The sequence below is a fragment of the Sorex araneus genome, chromosome 11 (genome assembly GCF_027595985.1).
Source record: "Sorex araneus isolate mSorAra2 chromosome 11, mSorAra2.pri, whole genome shotgun sequence".
Classification (NCBI taxonomy): Eukaryota; Metazoa; Chordata; class Mammalia; order Eulipotyphla; family Soricidae; genus Sorex; species Sorex araneus.
Genome location: NC_073312.1, coordinates 2,717,903 through 2,735,467, shown reverse-complemented (window position 1 = coordinate 2,735,467; position 17,565 = coordinate 2,717,903). Strand labels below are relative to the sequence as shown.

At 69.7% G+C, this 17,565-nt stretch overlaps 2 protein-coding genes across 7 annotated transcripts in view; both read left to right on the top strand.

Annotated features, from left to right (window-relative positions):
* PTPRE (protein tyrosine phosphatase receptor type E) overlaps window positions 1–17,565 on the top strand; it is an 83,036-nt gene that overhangs the window by 45,146 nt on the left and 20,325 nt on the right. For 3 of the 6 annotated variants that reach the window (XM_055118730.1, XM_055118729.1, XM_055118732.1), the window contains 4 exons: window positions 12,147–12,265; window positions 15,131–15,230; window positions 15,449–15,522; window positions 16,375–16,511. In XM_055118730.1, coding sequence (XP_054974705.1) covers window positions 12,147–12,265; window positions 15,131–15,230; window positions 15,449–15,522; window positions 16,375–16,511 — 430 coding nt within the window. Of the gene's footprint in view, window positions 1–1,841; window positions 2,788–12,146; window positions 12,266–15,130; window positions 15,231–15,448; window positions 15,523–16,374; window positions 16,512–17,565 lie in introns of those variants that run through there. The other 3 variants (XM_055118731.1, XM_055118734.1, XM_055118733.1) reach the window with 3 other exon arrangements.
* LOC129399320 (uncharacterized) lies at window positions 7,977–11,174 on the top strand. Its single transcript, XM_055118735.1, has 2 exons — window positions 7,977–9,800; window positions 11,096–11,174. The coding sequence occupies exon 1, from the start codon at window positions 8,030–8,032 to the stop codon at window positions 8,972–8,974; it is 945 nt and encodes a 314-aa protein (XP_054974710.1). The 5' UTR covers window positions 7,977–8,029; the 3' UTR covers window positions 8,975–9,800; window positions 11,096–11,174.

Sequence of the window (17,565 nt, the reverse complement as noted above, 5' to 3'; positions counted from 1 at the left end):
ACCTTCCGGGAGTTCAGCCCGGCGCCAAAGTGAGCACTTCCCACGGGGAGCTGCGCCTGCCATGCAGTGCGGGGGCCAGGCCGTCCTCCAGTCAGTGAACCCGCGCCCACTATGCAGTGCGGGGCCCGGGGGGGTCCCGTCTGGGGAGGCGTCAGGACCCACCGCTCCACCCACCCTTCTGGCCTCGCCCAGACTCTGCCCAAAACTCTTCTCTCCCGCGCAGGGGGAGGGGCAAGAAGGCGGTGCCCGCAGCCTCCAGCCCTGCACGCTTGCCCTCACTCACGACAGCAGGCTCCGCTCCCGGCCCGGGGGCTGGGACTCGCTGCAAATGTCACAGCTCCTTCGGCTGGGGAGTGGGTGTCGCGAGAGCGCGTCTATTCAGCCGCCGCCGGCCCCCGCCGCATTCTTCCCGGCAGACTTTCCCGGACCCCGAAACAACAAACCTTCTCAGCTTCAGGCCTGGCCGGGCTTCATGGCGCTGGGGAAGGACACAGAGACAGAGAGGGGAGGACGGCGGGAGAGAGAGAAAGAGGGGGTGGGGGGGAGGAGAGAGAGAAGGAGAGGGAGAGGGGGGGAGAGAGAGGAAGAGGAAGGAGAGAGGGAAGAGCGGTGGAGGGAGAGGGAGGGAGAGAGAGAGGGAGGGGGAGAGAGAGAGAGAGGGAGAGGGAGGGAGGGAGAGGGAGGGAGAGGGAGGGAGAGAGATGGAGGGAGAGGGAGGGAGAGAGATGGAGGGAGAGGGAGGGAGAGAGATAGAGGGAGAGGAGGGAGGGAGAGAGAGGGAGAGAGAGAGGGAGGGAGAGGAGGGAGAGGGAAGAGGGGGGAGGAGGGGAGGGAGCTCAGAGCAAAGCCAAAGGCTGCCGGGCACCAGAGCGCCCCAGAGCGCCCAGAGCGGAGGCTGGCGGAGCGTGGGGGCTGGCGTAGGCGCGCCCCTCCCGGCACCTGCCTTTAGTCACCCCCCTGCTTTCTGAGGCGCAGCCTCTGAGCCCGAGCAGGTCATCTCTCCCCTCCTGAGAGGAGCACTGTGCTGGGAGCCCTCCCTGGCTCCCGGGAAAACCATTTGCAGCCAGAACTGCCCCCAGCATCGCAGCCGAGCCCCACGTGTCCGTGCAAGCAGACGTGTGCGGGCTTCGAGGGGGCCAAGGAGACGCTGCCGCCATCAGGGCCACGACGGGAGGCCTGCGGACACCCCCACCCCCGCAGCCCGGCTCCGGGCCAGGCGCCGAGTGCCCGTGGCCTTGAGTCGCAGGCTAAGGTCATTGTGTGTTTCTGCCCCAAGCCGGACCCCGCAGAGGCCCCAGGCTGAACTGTGTGTGTGGACACGATACCGGTGTCCACCCTCGGCGCGGGCGGCTGGACTGGCCACCACGCCGCACCCCGTGGGTGCTCCTGAGCCTGAGACTCGGGCGTGCGGCCCGCGGGGGCTGTTCCCCGGGCTGGATGGGGCAGGGGGGCCCTGGCGGGGCCTCTACAGGGCCTGCAGCTGAGCATCACGCCTGGTGCTGGCGTGTGCCAGGACCTCAGGGGACACGTGTGCTGCCGCCATGGCAACCGTGGCAGCAGCCGAGCACTGGGGGGCGTGTTGGCCGCGCGGAGAGGCCGTGGGTGGGTGGCGGCTTCCAAGGCTCCCGCGCGGCAGAGAGCGAAAGGCACCAACGGGACGGGTGGACGGGCAGAGTCTCCGGCCGCCGCCGCCCGAGCTGGCCTGCCCGGCCCGGCTCCCGCCCGCCCGGCCCCGCACCCCTGCCCGTGCCACACTGGGAGCAGGGAGGGGACGGCGCTGTGTCGCCTCTAAGGCAGGGTCTCTGGGGACTGTGTGCGCCTGCGCGTGAGTGTGGGTGCATGTGGCACACGTGTGTGTATATGAGTGGTGCATGTGGCACACGTGTGTGTACATGAGTGGTGCATGTGGCACACGTGTTGTGTGTGTACATGAGTGGTGCATGTGGCACACGTGTTGTGTGTGTGTGTACATGAGTGGTGCATGTGGCACACGTGTTGTGTGTGTACATGAGTGTACTGTGCATGTGTGCTCTGCGCGTGTGAGCAAATGGTCTGCTGTGTATGCCGTGCCCATGATGGTATGTGCATGTGTTCGCATGTGCATGTACGTGTGCATGTGTCTGTGTGTCCACGTGTGCATGTATGCCTGTGCATGTGTGTATACATGTATGTGTCCACGTGTATGTGTGTGTGCATATGCGTGCGTGTGTGTCTGTGTGCGTGTGTCTCCCAGTTCCTGGCCCTGCGCGGCACGTGGATGCGGCCAGGGAGCCCTCCGCAGGCAGGGACGGCCCAGGCGTGAGCACTGTCTCTCCCATGTGGCGGCAGGGCTGCACCGGCCTGGCTTTGCCTCGTGCCCCCTGGGAGTGGCCGGGAGACTCGTCCCCGCTCAGGTGGCCCCGTCCTCCCCGCGGGCCCCCAGGGTGCAGGCTCGCTCCTGACGGTGCCGTTGCCCTCGTGTGGTCACGCGTGTTCCTGGAAGCAGGCCAGAGCCAGCTGGGCTGCAGGAAACAAACTTTAGATTCTCTCCTGACGCGTTTAAAGTACTAGCCCTGTGGACACGCGTGACCAGACGGGCCCTCGGTGCGGAATGCAGAAAGCCAGGAAAACCGAGACACCTGCAAAGTCTGGATGGCTCCCGGGGCAGGGCGGAGGAGGGGCGGTCTGGCCACTGGCCGTGAGGACCGTCCATCTCCGGGAGGGCACTCGGTGCCCAGACCTGCAGCATGGGGCAGTGAAACCTGATCAGAAAGTGAAGCAATAAAAATAAGCGGGAGCCACTAGGTGGTGAGTGTACGAGCCCGCAGCCAGTCCTGTTCTCCGCCGTCTGTCGCGGCCACCCTGGCGGCACCGGGAGGAGCGGGCGAGGGTGGGACGCAGCCCCAGAGCCACCCCGGGGAGGGGAGGGTCCCGCACACCCCACCATCCTGTCAGCCCAGCGCAGACACAGGCCGGGGCTCCTGCCAGCCTGGGAGAGTCAGAGCGGAGGGCGGGGGAGGGGCGTGGTCCGGAGAAGCCCCTCGGGATTCCTGGGGGCTCCTGGGGGCTCCTGGGGGTCCGGCAGCAGCCCCCGGGCCCCGGGCCTCTGCCGGCAGCCTGGGACCAGCCTTCCCTGCGCTGGGCGTCCTGAGTGGCTGGGACTCGCACACAGAGCCCGGGGGGTGGAAGCCAGAGTTTATACGGACAAGGGGAGGGTCTGGGTCCCTCCCCGGTGTCCGGGCCTCTCCCTCTGGCCTGCGTCCTCACCAGCCGCCCGACCCTGAGCGCCTGCCCTCTCCTGGCCCAGCCCCCCACTCTGTCCCTGTGCTTTCCTGTCTGGCCGCGGCCACCTTGGCACCCTCTGGGCATCTGAGCCCTGCCCGCACCTCCCCCGTCTGCCCCGAGCCCGCCCGACTGTGCCTTGTGTCTGGGTGCTGCCCTGCCTGGGCCTGCGGGTCTCCACAGAGAGATGGGGGGGCAGAGCGAGGAGAGGGGAGGGAGGGAGAGAGAGGGGGAGAGGGAGAGAGATGGAGAGAAAGAGAGGGAGAGAAGGGGAGGGAGAGAGATGGAGAGAGAGAGAGGGAGAGACGGAGAGGGAGGGAGAGAGAGATTGAGGAGAAAGGGAGAGAGAGAAGGGGAAAGAGAGGGAGAGAAGAGAAGAGGGAGAGAGAAGGAGAGATATGGAAAGAGAGAGGGAGAGAGATGGAGAGAAAGGGAGGGAGAGAAAGAGGGAGGAGAGGGGAAAGGGAGAGAAAGAGAGGGAGGGAGGGACTGAGCAGGAGGGAGAGAGGGAGAGAAAGGGGGAGAGAGAAAGAGAGAGAGAGGAGAGGGGAGAAGAAGGGAGGGAAGGAGAGAGGGACAGAGGTAGAGAAGAAGGGAGGGAGGGAGAGGAGGAGAGAGGGAGGGAGGGAGGGAGGGAGCAGGAGGGAGAGGGGGAGAAGGAGGGAGGGAGGGAGAGAAGGAGGGAGGGAGGGAGAAAGGAGAGAGGGAGAGAGGGAGGGAGGGAGGGAGGGAGCAGGAGGGAGAGGGGGAGAGGAAGGAGGGAGGGAGAGAAGGAGGGAGGGAGGGAGAAGAAAGGGAGAGAGGGAGAGGAGGGAGGGAGGGGAGGGGGAGCAGGGAGGGGAGAGGGGGAGAAGGAAGGAGGGAGGGAGAGAAGGAGGGAGGGAGGGAGAAAGGAGAGAGGGAGAGAGGGAGGGGAGGGAGGAGAAAGAGGGAGGGAGGGAGGGAGCACTGGGCTCTCCCCATCGCGGCCGCCCCAGCCCCAGCCCCCCGTCCGGCCATCTCTGGCCGCTGCCCTTTCCACGGCGGAGATCACCGTGACCCGGCGCCCACACCTCAGCTCCCGCCGTGTCGCGGGGGACCGTGTGCCACCCCCCGTGTCCAGGGCACGCGAGGCCGGGTGGCCCTTACTGAGCCCACAGTGTCCGGCTGTCCTGTCTGTCTGTCGGTCGCGCGTGGGCCAGCCTGTGCCTGCCCGCCCTGCCCTGGGTGGTGGGTGCCGGCTCCTGCACTGAGGGGCCCCGTGTCTGGGGCCCGTCGTCTGCGGCCCCGTGCGGCCACGCCGTGCTCTGCTCCCCTTCACGGCCCCCCGACGCCGGCAGCTGCCAGGGGCCGAGTTTAAGTTGCCCCGCTGGCCGCTGGGGCCACTGCCCGCCGGGCCTTTCTGCAGAGCTGTGCGCCCCTCTGGGCTGGAGGCTCAGGGCCACCCCAGGGACCCTCGACGAGCAGGCCCGTAGCTCAGGGCTGGCCCGTGGGTGCGGTTCCGTGGCGCCAGGCTCTGGGCCACGCCGGGCGGTGCCGGGGTCCAGTGCTCTCCCCTTCAGCGCCGGGCACGCGCCAAGGAGACCTCTGGATCCGGCGTGTCGGACACCCGCGTGGTCACTGCGGTGGCACTGGTCAGCCGCGGCCCTCGTCGGGGTGCAGGGTGCGAGGCCTCGGGGCCGCCAGCACGCCAGCCCCCACCTCCTGGGGCCCCTCAGTTCTCGGGGGCAGCTCAGGTCTGGGGGTCCTGCGTCCCGGCAGCTCCCTAAGGGACGCAGCTGAGGGGCCCGTGACGTGTGCAGGCCGAGGCGAGAGGGGGCTCCGGGCTCCGGGCCTCCAGCTCTGTCCCCACGCCCGCGAGCCAGGCCAGCGGTTCCGGAGGCAGGGGGAGAGGCCCGACACCCCCGCTGTGGGGGCTGGGGCGGGCAGGGCCGACAGGCCTGCCCCAGGACAGTGCAGGGGTCCCGGCAGGTCCCGGGGCTGGAGGCAGAGGCCGGCTCTACCCTCCACGGCCGCTGTCCCAGCAGTGCGGACCATGGACAGGGGCCAGTGGCCGGAGCTGGATGGCTGTGGGTGGCCTGGGGGCGCCCCGCCCCCTCCCTGAGCCCTTGCCGGGACGGGCGGTCTGCTGTCCCGCCCCTCCCCTGTCACCCTGGCCCTGCCCTGCCTCCTCTCCCCTCCTCTCCCTCCTCCTCCCCCTCCTCCTACTCCTCCCCCTCCTGCTCTCCCTCCTCCCTCTCCTTCCCTTCCTCTCCTCCTCCTCCCCCGTCCTCCTCCTCCTCCTCTCCCTCCTCCCTCTCCTTCCCCTCCTCTCCTCCTCCTTCTCCTCCCCCTCCTGCTCTCCCTCCTCCCTCTCCTTCCCCTCCTCTCCTCCTCCTCCTCCCCCTCCTGCTCCCCCTCCTCCCTCTCCTTCCCCTCCTCTCCTCCTCCTCCTCCTCCTCCCCCTCCTGCTCTCCCTCCTCCCTCTCCTTCCCTCCTCTCTTCCTCCTCCCCCTCCTCCCTCTCCTTCCCCTCCTCCCCCTCGCTGGGTCTCATCTCCCTGGACGCTGGAGCTTTAACCCTAGCTGTTGCTGTTTGACTTACCAAAGGCCTGTGGTGAGCCGGTCAGAAACTCACGCCCTGGGCGACTTCCTGCCTGGACACCCCTGTAGCGGGCTGGACGCCCCCCTGCCGGCCACTATCCGGAGAAGCTGCTGTGGCAGAGCCGGGGGCCCCGCACCCCCCTGCTGTTCCTGTCAGGCTTGAGGGCAGCGTCGGGCTGGGCTGGGCTTCCTGGTCCCAGGGACGGGCTGTGAGACCCTGGGCTGGGCGGGGGGGGGGGGGGGGGGTCAGATGGAGTGCCCACCGGCCGGCCCCTACTCAGCCACCCAGAGCTGGGGGGCGCAGGGGAGCACACGCTGGCTCTGGTGGAGCCGGCCTTGGGGGCGAGTGCGAGCACTACACCCTGGGGGACCCCTGGCGAGGGCCAGGGGTGCACGCGAGGGGCCAGCGGGTGCAAGGCAGGTACTCTGGCTTTCCCTGCAGCGCCACCTGCTGGTCACCGGCGGGACTGCAGCGGTTCCTCTGCCGCATGCGCACAGCTACCCGCCCAGCACACGTGTGCACACGCCGTCCCGCCCCCGTGTCCTGCTTCGAGACCCCCGTCGTGAGCATCCGTGCCCTCCTCTGGGCTCCCTCCTCACACCAGGCCCTCTGTGTGTGTGAGCACTGCGGGGGGCGTGGGGGGTGCCCGGTGGGCTGGAGCCCAGCTGTGGGTCCTGCGAGCACTCCACGAAGGAGCCCACCCCCGGGTACAGGGTCTCCTGGACAGGCCCCACCCGCAGCGGCTGCCCGGAAATGGGTCCCAAGTCCTCCCGCTGTCCCCTGAGGCCACGTCGGTCCTGGGGGTGAGGGGTGGACAGGCCCCGGCAATCCCGCCCCGCCCCGGCCTCGGGAGACCCGGGTCACCCCTGCACACCCCGGGGCGTCTCCCACTGCCCAGTCCCCGGGCGGGGACAGGCTTCGTGGCTGCCCCCGCCTGTTCCCAAAGGCAGCGCCAGGACCTGGGTCCCGGAATCCGCGCGGGACACCAACTTCCTGTGCTTGGTGCCAGCCCCAGTGGGGCACCAGCCACGCCGCCCGGCCTCCCTGGGCAGGGGACTCGCTGAGGACGCGTCTCTGGCCAGCGCCGGGGGCAGAACTGCTGCTTCTGCCTCTGGCGGGCCGAGGACGCACCTGCTGGGGAATAAACACGCGTCTCACGCCTGGCGCCCGGCCGCACCGAGATCGGGGTCCCTCAGACACGTCAGTGCGTGGCATCTCCCGCGTGAGAGCAGCTCGTTTCCTGAAACTGGCGTGAGTGCTGTGTTAAAGAGCAGAGTGCCGATTAATATTCCCGAAGGGTGACTTTTTGCTTTGCTGCCACACCGCCGTTCTAATTCCCCTAATTACGTGGTGCTGATTGCCGTTTGCCAACAGAGCGTCGGTAAGGAGAACGCTGCCCCGTGCCACCTCACCTACCAGGCCAGCCTTCCCGGTGGAAGCAGGGCTGTGCACAGGCGCCAAGGTGCGAGGGACAGTGTCCTGCCCAGGGCCGAGCTGCAGCCCCTGGTTGTGGTGGACACGAGGGCACACACGGTCCCTCCTAGGGCAGCCGGGACAGCCCCTTCCCTGAGTGCACTTGGGCTGGTGATACACAGGGACAGGACTGTGACAGATGTCAGCCTGGCGGGCAGAGCTGGCTGGGAAACGTCCCAGAGATGCCCCGGTAGGCAGAGAGCACCTTTGACGGGTGCCCAAGGGTGCTGCTCTCTTTATTTGGGTCAGCAAAATAGCAAACAATTGGGGCCGGAGCGATAGCACAGCGGGTAGGGCGTTTGCCTTGCACGCGGCCGACCCGGGTTCGATCCCCGGCATCCCATATGGTCCCCCAAGCATCGCCAGGAGTAATTCCTGAGTGCAAAGCCAGGAGTAACCCCTGAGCATCGCTGGGTATGACCCAAAAAGCAAAAAAAAAAAAAAAAAAAGCAAACAATTGAAACAGTGAATGAGTAAATGAATGGCGAGTGAATGAGTGAGTGGATAGGTCCATTAAGGAATAAGTGAATGGATGAGTCAGAGAGAGCCTGAGTGAGAGAGTGACCGAGATAATGCGTGAGTGGGAGAGTGGGTGATGGGGTGAGTGAGTGATGGGGTGAGTGAGTGATGGAGTGAGTGACGGGGTGGGTGACGGGGTGGGTGATGGAGTGAGTGACGGAGTGAGTGAGTGATGGGGTGATGGAGAGAGTGAGCAGACGGTGTGAATGAATGAATGAGCTGGGACTCTGCTGGGGCTCTTCCTGCCCTACGCACTCCCCCGCCGCCCTCCCTGGTCGGTCTGTGCCCTGCGTGGTGCCACAGCCCTGGGCTGGCTGTGCGTCGGCCGAGGTGGGCAGGTGCCCGCGTGCCCATGTGTGACTGGCAGCTGGCGCATGAAGCGGGTCGACCCCGGTGGGCGGCACCCAGGGGTCCTGGGCACCTTGGGGCCAGCGGGGAGGGGGCACTGTTCCAGAGGGCCAGAGACGCGGGGTCCCGGCTCCCCGGCTCGGTGGTCTGCAGGGGGTACGCCCAGGCCCCTCTTTCTCCCGGGGGACAGGCCCACCCGGCAAGGCGAGACCAGGCTGCGCCCCGGTCACGCACTTGCTCAGGTGGCCAGGTGGCGAGGCTGGACGCAGGATCGCGACTAGTGTGTCTGCGGCCAGGCCAGGACGCCCGGCCACGTGGCACCGCCGCTGGGGGGTGGGGGCGTGTGACTCTGGAAACTGCCGGAACTTCTGCCCCTGCCTCAGACACGGCGTTGGTGCCCAGGTGGGGGCTGGTGACGGGCGTGCCCATGCGGGGAGGGGGCTGCAGAGGAGCTTGGACGGAGCCAGGGGAGGCTCCCAGAGAAAGACCTTCGGCCCTCCTGTGCCCAGGACACTGCACACGGGCACAGAGCGTCCAGGCTGCCCCAGGGCTCAGATCCCCACACGGTCGGGGACGGAGGACACGAGGGGGTGTTTGCTGCGGGGCCAGAGTGTGGTGGACAGACGGGGACAGGAGGGCAAGAGAGGGGGTGAGCCAGACTCGCGCGTGGCCAGGGGCTCCGGACAGGGCAGGGGCTGAGCAGAGAGCAGCGGGGAGGCAGGGGGCGGGCAGGGGGCTCTCCCTTCAGCCCACATGGGGTCCCAGCTGCAGAGGGCCAGCCCCAAGCACCGCTTCCTGGGCCTGGCCCTGAGCAGTGACAGGTGGTAGGTGGAGTGCCCTCCAGGGGACAGGTGACAGGCCCTCCAAGGGACACGTGACAGGCCCACCAAGTGACAGGCCCTCCAGGGGACACATGACAGGCCCTCCAGGGGACAGGTGACAGGCCCTCCAGGGGACAGGTGGCAGGCCCACCAAGTGACAGGCCCTCCAGGGGACAGGTGACAGGCCCTCCAGGGGACAGGTGGCAGGCCCACCAGGGGACAGGTGACAGGCCCTCCAGGGGACAGGTGGCAGGCCCACCAGGGGACAGGTGGCAGGCCCTCCAGGGGACAGGTGGCAGGCCCACCAGGGGACAGGTGGCAGGCCCTCCAGGGGACAGGTGGCAGGCCCACCAGGGGACAGGTGGCAGGCCCTCCAGGGGACAGGTGGCAGGCCCTCCAGGGGACAGGTGGCTGGCCCTCCAGGGGACAGGTGGCAGGCCCTCCAGCGGACAGGTGGCAGGCCCTCCAGGGGACAGGTGGCTGGCCCTCCAGGGGACAGGTGGCAGGCCCTCCAGCGGACAGGTGACAGGCCCTCCAGGGGACACGTGACAGGCCCACCAGGGGACACGTGCCAGGCCCTCAGGGGACAGGTAGATTCCAGCAGAGGGACAGGTCAGATGCCTCCAGGTGGCAGGTTGACACCGGCCGTGGTGGTGAAACTCCCAGTCGTGACAGGCAGGATCCTGCCGGGTGACAAAGCTGCCGGGCAGAGCGCCTCCAGGTGACAGATACTCAGCAGGTGGCAGGCAGACCCCCACCGGGTGACAGGCAGAATACTCCCAGGTGGCACGTGAGACGCTGCCCGCCCGGTGCCAGGTAAATACTCCCGGTGACAGGCAAAGTGCCTGCCGGTGATGACAAAGCACCTGCCGGCTGGTGGGGACGGTGGTGCCAGGCCGGCGGGTACAGGCGCGGTGGCAGGGACCCCTGGGACCTGGGGCTCGGCCCAGCAGGCGCAGACCCCAGGGCCGAGACCCCACACTCCGCCCAGACACGGGCGGGACCCCCAGCTTCCCGGGAGCAGAGGGCTGGGTGCCCGTCACCCCCAGGTCAGGAGCTAGAGTGACCTTCGGTCCGTGGCGTCCACACTGCGGTGTTTGCACCCTCCGTCTACACCCCTGTCGGGAAACGGGATCCCAGCGGCCTCCCGCCCTGATCCCGGAGCTTCTCCGAGTGACCCGGGAGTCAGTCTACTGGTGTCGCCCCCGGCGTGGCCTCGTGGCCTCCCCCCTCCCTGATGTCCCGCCCCTGGGCCCGTCAGCTCGGCGTCCGTCCGTCCGTCCGACGGGACTGGGGAGAAGCCGGCCCAGAAACGGCACCTCGGGAGGGGAACGGGTGGCCCTCGCGCTGGGGGCTGGACCCCCCCCCCCGGCCTCGCCTCCAGCGCCCTGCCCAGAGGAGGCAGCTGGAGACGGGCGCCTGTGTCCCCCGCGGTGAAGACCAGAGCCCCCCGCACCCACCCCAGGGGCCGAGGGAGCCGGGTCCCGGGAGAGGTGCCCTGAGAACTGGGCTCCCCAGAGCCCCGGCATGGCCCGTGCTGGCCGCCCCACCCCTGTTGGCCTGGTCAGTGCAGGTGAAAGTCCCACTTCCCAAGGGCAAAGGGCGTCCACACCCCGTCCACACGGGCCGCAGAGGCGACTGCGGGTTCCGGGGTGACCCCAGGGTCCCCGACATCCGGGAGCCTCTGCAGCAGCAGGAGCAGATTCCAGGGAGGGCCTGAGCCGCGGGGGTCCCCACTGACCCGAGGGTCACCCAGGTCAGCTCCCAGCCGGGCCGCGCCTGCTCCACGCCCCGCCGCCCCCAGGGGGCGCTGTCGCCTGCCTGCTCCTGCGGGGACAGCCCTGAGGTTGCCGGGGCCCCTGGGTGGGTCATGGGCTGACCCCGCCCCTCACGGGAGCAAAGTCGTGAGATGGGGCTGGGGTGGGTGTCAGGGGCTTCGAGCCCGCACGGACCCCAGCTCTCGGGCCTCCTGAGCACCTCTGGGGGCCCCAAATGTTCTAAAACATTAAACGGCTCCTTGGTGCTGCATGTCCCAGAGCTGCGGGTGCGGGTTGAGGCCCTCTCCCCTCTCCTTCCTCGGTCCTGTATTCGAGTGCTGACTCCCCCCTCAGGCTGTGGCCAGCGCCCCCTGCAGGCCAGGTGCAGAACTGCAGAACGGGTGATGACCTGTGCGTCCCAGTGCCCGGTGCTGGGAGGTGAGGGGGGGTGGGGCAGCGGGAGGGAGAGGGGCACAGAGACCCCGGGGTCCCCCTCTGGGGTCCGGGCTCGGAGCACAGGCCCCTGGTCGTGCCTGGGGCTATGGGGGCTGCAGGGGGCAGGGCACGCGCCCCGGACTCCCGGTTGCACTGGCTCCCCCACTCCCCAGACAGACCCTGCCCCACCCACCCCTGCCTGCGAGCACCCGGGGGCCTCGCCCGCGGGCTGCCCGCACTGTCCGCACAGACCTTGGTGCTCCGACCACGTGGTGCCGGGGTCTCGGGTGCCAGGCGGGGGCTGTGGGTCCGGCCTCGGTGTCTGCTCCCCTGCGGGAAGGGGTGGGTGCAGGGGGCCTGGGGAGCGGGAGAGGCTGCGGGAGGCCCCCGGGCTCGGGATTGGGCTGGAGACGCCCCGGGAGGGTGACGGGTCTGCAGGGTGGGAGACTCGGGTAGGAGACCCCTGCTGGGCGCAGGCAGGCACAGGCTGGGCTTCAGGCCCCCCAGGTCAGCGCCTGGACGGGGTCAGCGCTGGGGGATGGACAGGTGCTGGGGGCGGAGAGTCGGAGGTGGGACCTGGGCAGATGGGCCAGACCCCGCCCCCCCCGCCATCTCGGGACCCTCCCCTCGGGCAGGTGCTGGGCGGGACGGGCCCAGTCTTGGCTGAGGCCCCGTGTCCCTCGCGGCCAGCCCTCAGGGCCCCCCCAAGCCCCCAGAGCAGACGAGCCCGGAAGGAAACCGGGAGCCCTGGCCGGGCGCTGGTGGCCACGGGCCGGGCGCGTGGGAGCCGCGTCACCACTTCCTGGCGTGAGCCCCACGTGGCCCGCTGCCCGCTCCGTGACCAGCTACGGCCGAACGGGCCCCCCAGCTGGGCCTGCACCCGTCAGGGACCCCGCGGATGGCAGGGTGGCCGGGCGCGGGGGGCGGGCGTGTCCCCGCGGGCAGCTCTGAGCCGGCCGTGCCCCCGCAGGCCCACCATGGAGCCCATCTCCCCGCTCCTGCTGGCCGGCCTTGGCTTGCCGCTCGCCAGGGCCCTCGGCGGGAACGAGACCAGCACGGCCAACGGCAGCTGGACCCCCGGCACCTCAGGTAAGGCCCTTCTGACCCCAGGGACTCCCTGGGGGGGGATGGACCGGTGGGGTCTGGGACGGGATGCCCTGGCGAGCACGTGGCCTCCCGCAGACCCCCAGCCCGAGCCAGCAGCAGCACAGGGAGGCCCCCCTGCACGGCCCGGGGGCCAGCAGAGACGCGCGGGGACGTCCCCCGGGCGCGTGCAGGTCCCCGGGGCAGGCACACCCGGGCCTCGGGGAGTCGGGAGTCGGGAGCCGGACGGGCGGCGACGGGCCGGTCTCACCCTCCACCTCTGATGCCCGGAGAGGGAGTGTCGGTGCCGCCAAGCTCCAGCCGCGGGTCCCCACGCGGGCAGCCCAGGCTGGGACACGGGTGCCCAGGGAGCTCGGGCAGCGCCCACAGCTGGGCGGGAAACGTCCCCAGACCAGACCCTGGTGCCCTCGGCACGGATCTGCGGCTGCCCTGGAGCGGGACTTCACGTGCGCGGGGCATGTGCGATTCCACGAGAGGGGAGGAGCAGGAGGGGGAGGAGGGGGGAGCAGGAGGGGAGGAGGGGGAGCAGGAGGGGAGGAGGGGGAGCAGGAGGAGGAGGAGGAGCAGGGGGATGAGGGAGGGTCAGAGGAGCAGGAGGGGAGGAGGGGGAGGAGGGGCAGGGGGAGGAGGGAGGGTCAGAGGAGCAGGAGGGGAGGAGGGGAGCAGGAGCAGGAGGAGGAGAAGGGGGGATGAGGGAGGGTCAGAGGAGCAGGAGGGGAGGAGGGGCAGGGGGGAGGAGGGAGGGTCAGAGGAGCAGGAGGGGAGGAGGGGGAGCAGGGGGAGGAGGGAGGGTCAGAGGAGCAGGAGGGGAGGAGGGGGAGCAGGAGGAGGAGGAGGAGCAGGGGGAGAGGGAGTGTCAGAGGAGCAGGAGGGGAGGAGGGGCAGGGGGAGGAGGGAGGGTCAGAGGAGCAGAAGGGGAGGAGGGGGGAGCAGGGGGAGGAGGGAGGGTCAGAGGAGCAGGAGGGGGGAGGAGGAGGAGCAGGGGGATGAAGGAGGGGTCAGGTCAGAGGAGCAGGAGGGGAGGAGGGGGAGGAAGCAGGGGGAGGAGGGGCAGGGCAGGAGCAGGCAGAGCAGAGGCGGGGCACTGGAGTGCTCCTCATCTCCTTCTCCCCTGAGCCCCCTCACCAATCTCCCCTTGCCTGCATGCCTCAGTTTCCCCACCGTTGGAAGCGGTGACGGTGGGCTCTGCTGGGCATCCGAGGTGCCCTGGGTCAGCCCTGCACTGAGGGTGTCCTCTCGGCGGCCAGCGCGGCCTGGGGCGCGTCACCCTCTCCTCCCCTACCCCGAGGCTCCTGTCCGGCAGCAAAGGTCTCCAGACACGGGGCCAAGGGGGTGAGCCTGCGCCGAGGGGGGGCAGGGCTGAGCGTCCGGCGGCGCAGGGGTGGGGGTGGGGGGTCCTCCGGCTGAGGCAGCACAGAGGGAGGCGCTGGCCCTGCCCCTCCCGCCCCTGAGCTCCCGCTCCCGCCAGGGAGAGTGGAGGTGGCGAGGGGGGGCGTGGGGGTGCCCCCACCCCTGCGGAGGAGACCCTCGGGGAGACGGGCGGGGGGGCAGCAGTGCTGGACGAGGGCTGGGAGAGGAAGGAGGCAAACCCGCCGTGGCCTCGCCCGGACAGAGATCTCTGGCTGTGCCTCCAGCGAGTGCGGCGGGCGGGTAGCGGGCAGGGGCGAGGTGGGCAGGAGCGGGCGGCACCTCGCCCAGACTCCAGCGCGCCGATGTGGGTCACCAGCCGTGCTGACGCTCCTCAGAGTCGGGCGAGCCTGGGGCTGGGCCGGGGACGGCGCGTGCTGAGGGGGGAGCTGGGAGAAGGCGAGAAGAGGGAGGAGACGCCAGGTGGGTGGACGACCGGGGGTGGGGGCAGGCGGGTGGACGACCGGGGGGGGTGGGGGGGCGGGCGGGTGGACGACCAGGCCGGGGCTGAGAGAGGCGGCGGGGTCTGACGTCACGCGGGGAGGGGACTTTGCGTGTGGACCAGGGATCGGGCGTGGCTGGTGTCCACTCACTCTTGCTCCAGCCTCCCTCTGGCCCAGGGCGGACCGTCCAGCGCGGGGAAGCACCTGTGACCACAGTCCCCGGTGGACTCCCCACGCCTGTTTGCGCTCCCGCAGGGAGGAGGCGACAGGCGGAGAGCAGCTGCAGGGGAGGGGGGTGGCGGATGGCGGGAGCTCGGGGCAAGCTGAGGGCCAGGGTCAGTGCTCCGGCACGTGGAGGGAGCGGACGGGCTCAGGCCAGACCTGGTGCCTGGAGCCCAGGGTCACTTTAAGGGGCTCCCCTGGGACAGGAGGGCAGGCAGCATCCAAGGGGGCCTTCCTGGAGGAGGGTGCCTTCGGGGGCACCCTGGAGCAGGCGTGCTGGGAAGGCTGGGAGACAGGATGTGGCACAGGACCCAGCAGGCTGCCTCTGCCCCCGGGACCTGGGCCGTCGGACCACGAGGGGTCACACTGGGGCGAGCGTGTGGATGCCCGCGAGGAGGTGGGCTTGGCAGTGCTCCCGGAGGCAGTGATGCCCGTCACCAGCCTCCCAGGGCCAGGCCAGGCCGGGGTCCCAGGCGGAGTCTCGGCTGGGAGGGGCGGGGGGAGGCCGGTACCCGGGACGGACGCCAGGGTCTGCACGACCCCGTGAGGCCCGGGGCCAGCCCTGCCCTCCTGCCTCCCAAGCGCCCAGCGCTGGGCCCGAGGCACCGCCTGGGGCTCTGTCCAGCGGGGCCCGCACGGGCGGAGGCCGCGGTGGGCACGGCCAGACTGCCCAGGGCCTTGTGGCCGGGAGGGCGGCCGCCGCGGGCAGGGGTGGCTGCCGCGCACTGTCGGGGCCTCGTGGGCAGACCCGGACCCCCCCCCCTCCGTCTGCCCGCAGGCCCCCCGGAGCCCGGCGCCCCCCTGCCGCCGCTGGCCTGGCTGCTGCTGCCGCTGCTGCTGTGTGCCCTGGCACTGCCCCCCGCCGCCTACTGCTGCAGGTAGGAGTGTCCGACACGCCCCGACAGGCCGGGAGGAAGCGACGTGGGCCCGCCCGCCGCGGGTGTGGCCGGCGGGGTGGGGGGGGCGCGAGCGCGAGCGGCAGTGGCGCGGCTCAGCCATGAGCAGCAGGAAGAGCTTCTCCCGGCTCACCTGGTGGGTAGGGCCGGGGCTGGGCGGGGGGCGGCCCTGCCGCGGCCTCACCCAGTGTGTCCCCAAGGTTCCGGAAGCACAGGAAGGCCGTGGTCAGCGCCGGCGACAAGAAGCTGCCCAACGGGATCCTGGAGGAGCAGGGTGAGTGGGCGGGCGGGCGGCGCCCCCCGCTGCCGTCGGGGCCGTGCCCCCCCGGGCTCTGGTCGGGCCGCGGCTCCTGGCCCCTGCCCTGCCCACAGGCCCCTGCCCTGTCCTGCCCCCGAGGCCTCGGCTGAGGGGCCCGGAAAGGGGCAGGCGTGAGGCAGAGGCCCTGCTGCCCCGGGGCCACGTCCTCCCGACACCCAGGCGGGCGCAGGGGGCATCCGGCCGCCCCCTGCCCTGTGCCCGCCCACCCTCGCTCCTGGCCATCGGTGGCTCTGCTGAGCCCCCTGGGGCGGGTTCCCGGCTGCACAGGTGGGGACAGGCCCTGGGCCTGGGGGCCACACAGACCTGGCCAGGACACTCCCCGCCCCTGCAGTCTCGGAAGACACACCCAGCAGCTCTGCCTTTACCCCTCCACGCACACGCTCACACACATACGCACACGCACACACATGCAAACACACGCACACACACATGCACGCACATATATGCACACGCATGCACATTCACACACATGCACACACATGCACACACTCACGCGCACACACGCACACACACAGGGGACCCCCTGCAGCCCTGTCCCACCCCCGCCCGGGGCAGCCCTGTCTCCCTGGCTGCAGGGGGCAGGACACCCCAGGGCGGGTGTGAGCACCCTCGCTCCCGGCCCCTCCCTGCCGGGGGCTGCAGCCCACCCGGGGTCCCGTCTCCTCCTGAGCGGAGCCAGGAGTGCGGGGCCGTGGGGGCCGAGGGTGGGCGTGGGGCGAGGGGGCAGGCGGCCCCGACTCGGCAGCGTGAGGCACCCCCTCGGGGGTCACGCGAGGGACGTGGGTGACGCTCCCCCCGGCCCTGCAGAGCAGCAGCGGGTGCTGCTCCTCAGCAGCTCCCCATCGGGGCCCAGGAAGTACTTCCCCATCCCGCTGGGGCTCCTGGAGGAGGAGATCCGCCTGCGCTCCGCCGACGACGGCAAGCTCTTCCGCGAGGAGTTCAACGTGAGTCGGCTCGGGGCCGCCGGGACTGGGGGCCTGCCCGCCAGGGTCTGGGACCTACCCGCCGGGGTCTGGGGACCTGCCCGCCGGGGTCTGGGGACCTGCCCGCCGGGGTCTGGGACCTGCCCGCTGGGGTCTGGGGGACCTGCCCGCCGGGGTCTGGGGACCTGCCCGCCGGGGTCTGGGGACCTGCCCGCCGGGGTCTGGGACCTGCCCGCTGGGGTCTGGGGGACCTGCCCGCCGGGGTCTGGGGGACCTGCCCGCCGGGACTGGGGGACCTGCCCGCGGGTTCTGCTCCTGACAGAAAGCACGGACGTGCCTTAGTGACACTGCGCTCTCTGTAGCTCATTTTCCGCATTTGGGACACTCTGCCTTCTGTTGTCAGCTTTCTATTCAGTGTCACACAAATCGTGAAGAGCACAGATACGTGGATAGAGGGATGACGGATGAGTGAAGGGACACAGATGGAAGGATGGGTGGGTGGGTGGGAGAATGGATGGTGTCGGGTGGGTAGAAGCATAGATGAATGTGTGGCGGATGGATGGATGGATGGATGGGTGGATGGATGGATGGATGGGTGGATGGAAGGATGGATGGGTGGTGGGTGGGTGGATGGATGGGTGGGTGGATGGGTGGGTGGATGGATGGATGGATGGATGGATGGGTGGATGAGTGGATGGATGGATGGATAGATGGATGTGTGGATGGATGGATGGATGGATGGATGGGTGGATGGGTGGATGAGTGGATGGATGGATGGATGGATGGGTGGATGGGTGGGTGGATGGGTGGGTGGATGGATGGATGGATGGATGGATGGATGGATGGATGGATGAGTGGATGGATGGATGGATGGATGGATGGATGGATGGATGGATGGATGGATGGATGGGTGGATGAGTGGATGGATGGATGGATGGATGGATGTGTGGATGGGTGGGTGGATGGATGGATGGATGGATGGATGGATGGATGGATGGATGGATGGGTGGGTGGGTGGGTAATTAAAAGCGTCACTGGCTATACAGGTGGAATGATAGTTTGGGTGGGTGAGAGC

What these genes read in the sequence shown, in the direction of transcription:
- LOC129399320 (XM_055118735.1), top strand. Translation starts at nt 8,030, where the DNA reads ATGAGCTGGGACTCTGCTGGGGCTCTTCCTGCCCTACGCACTCCCCCG.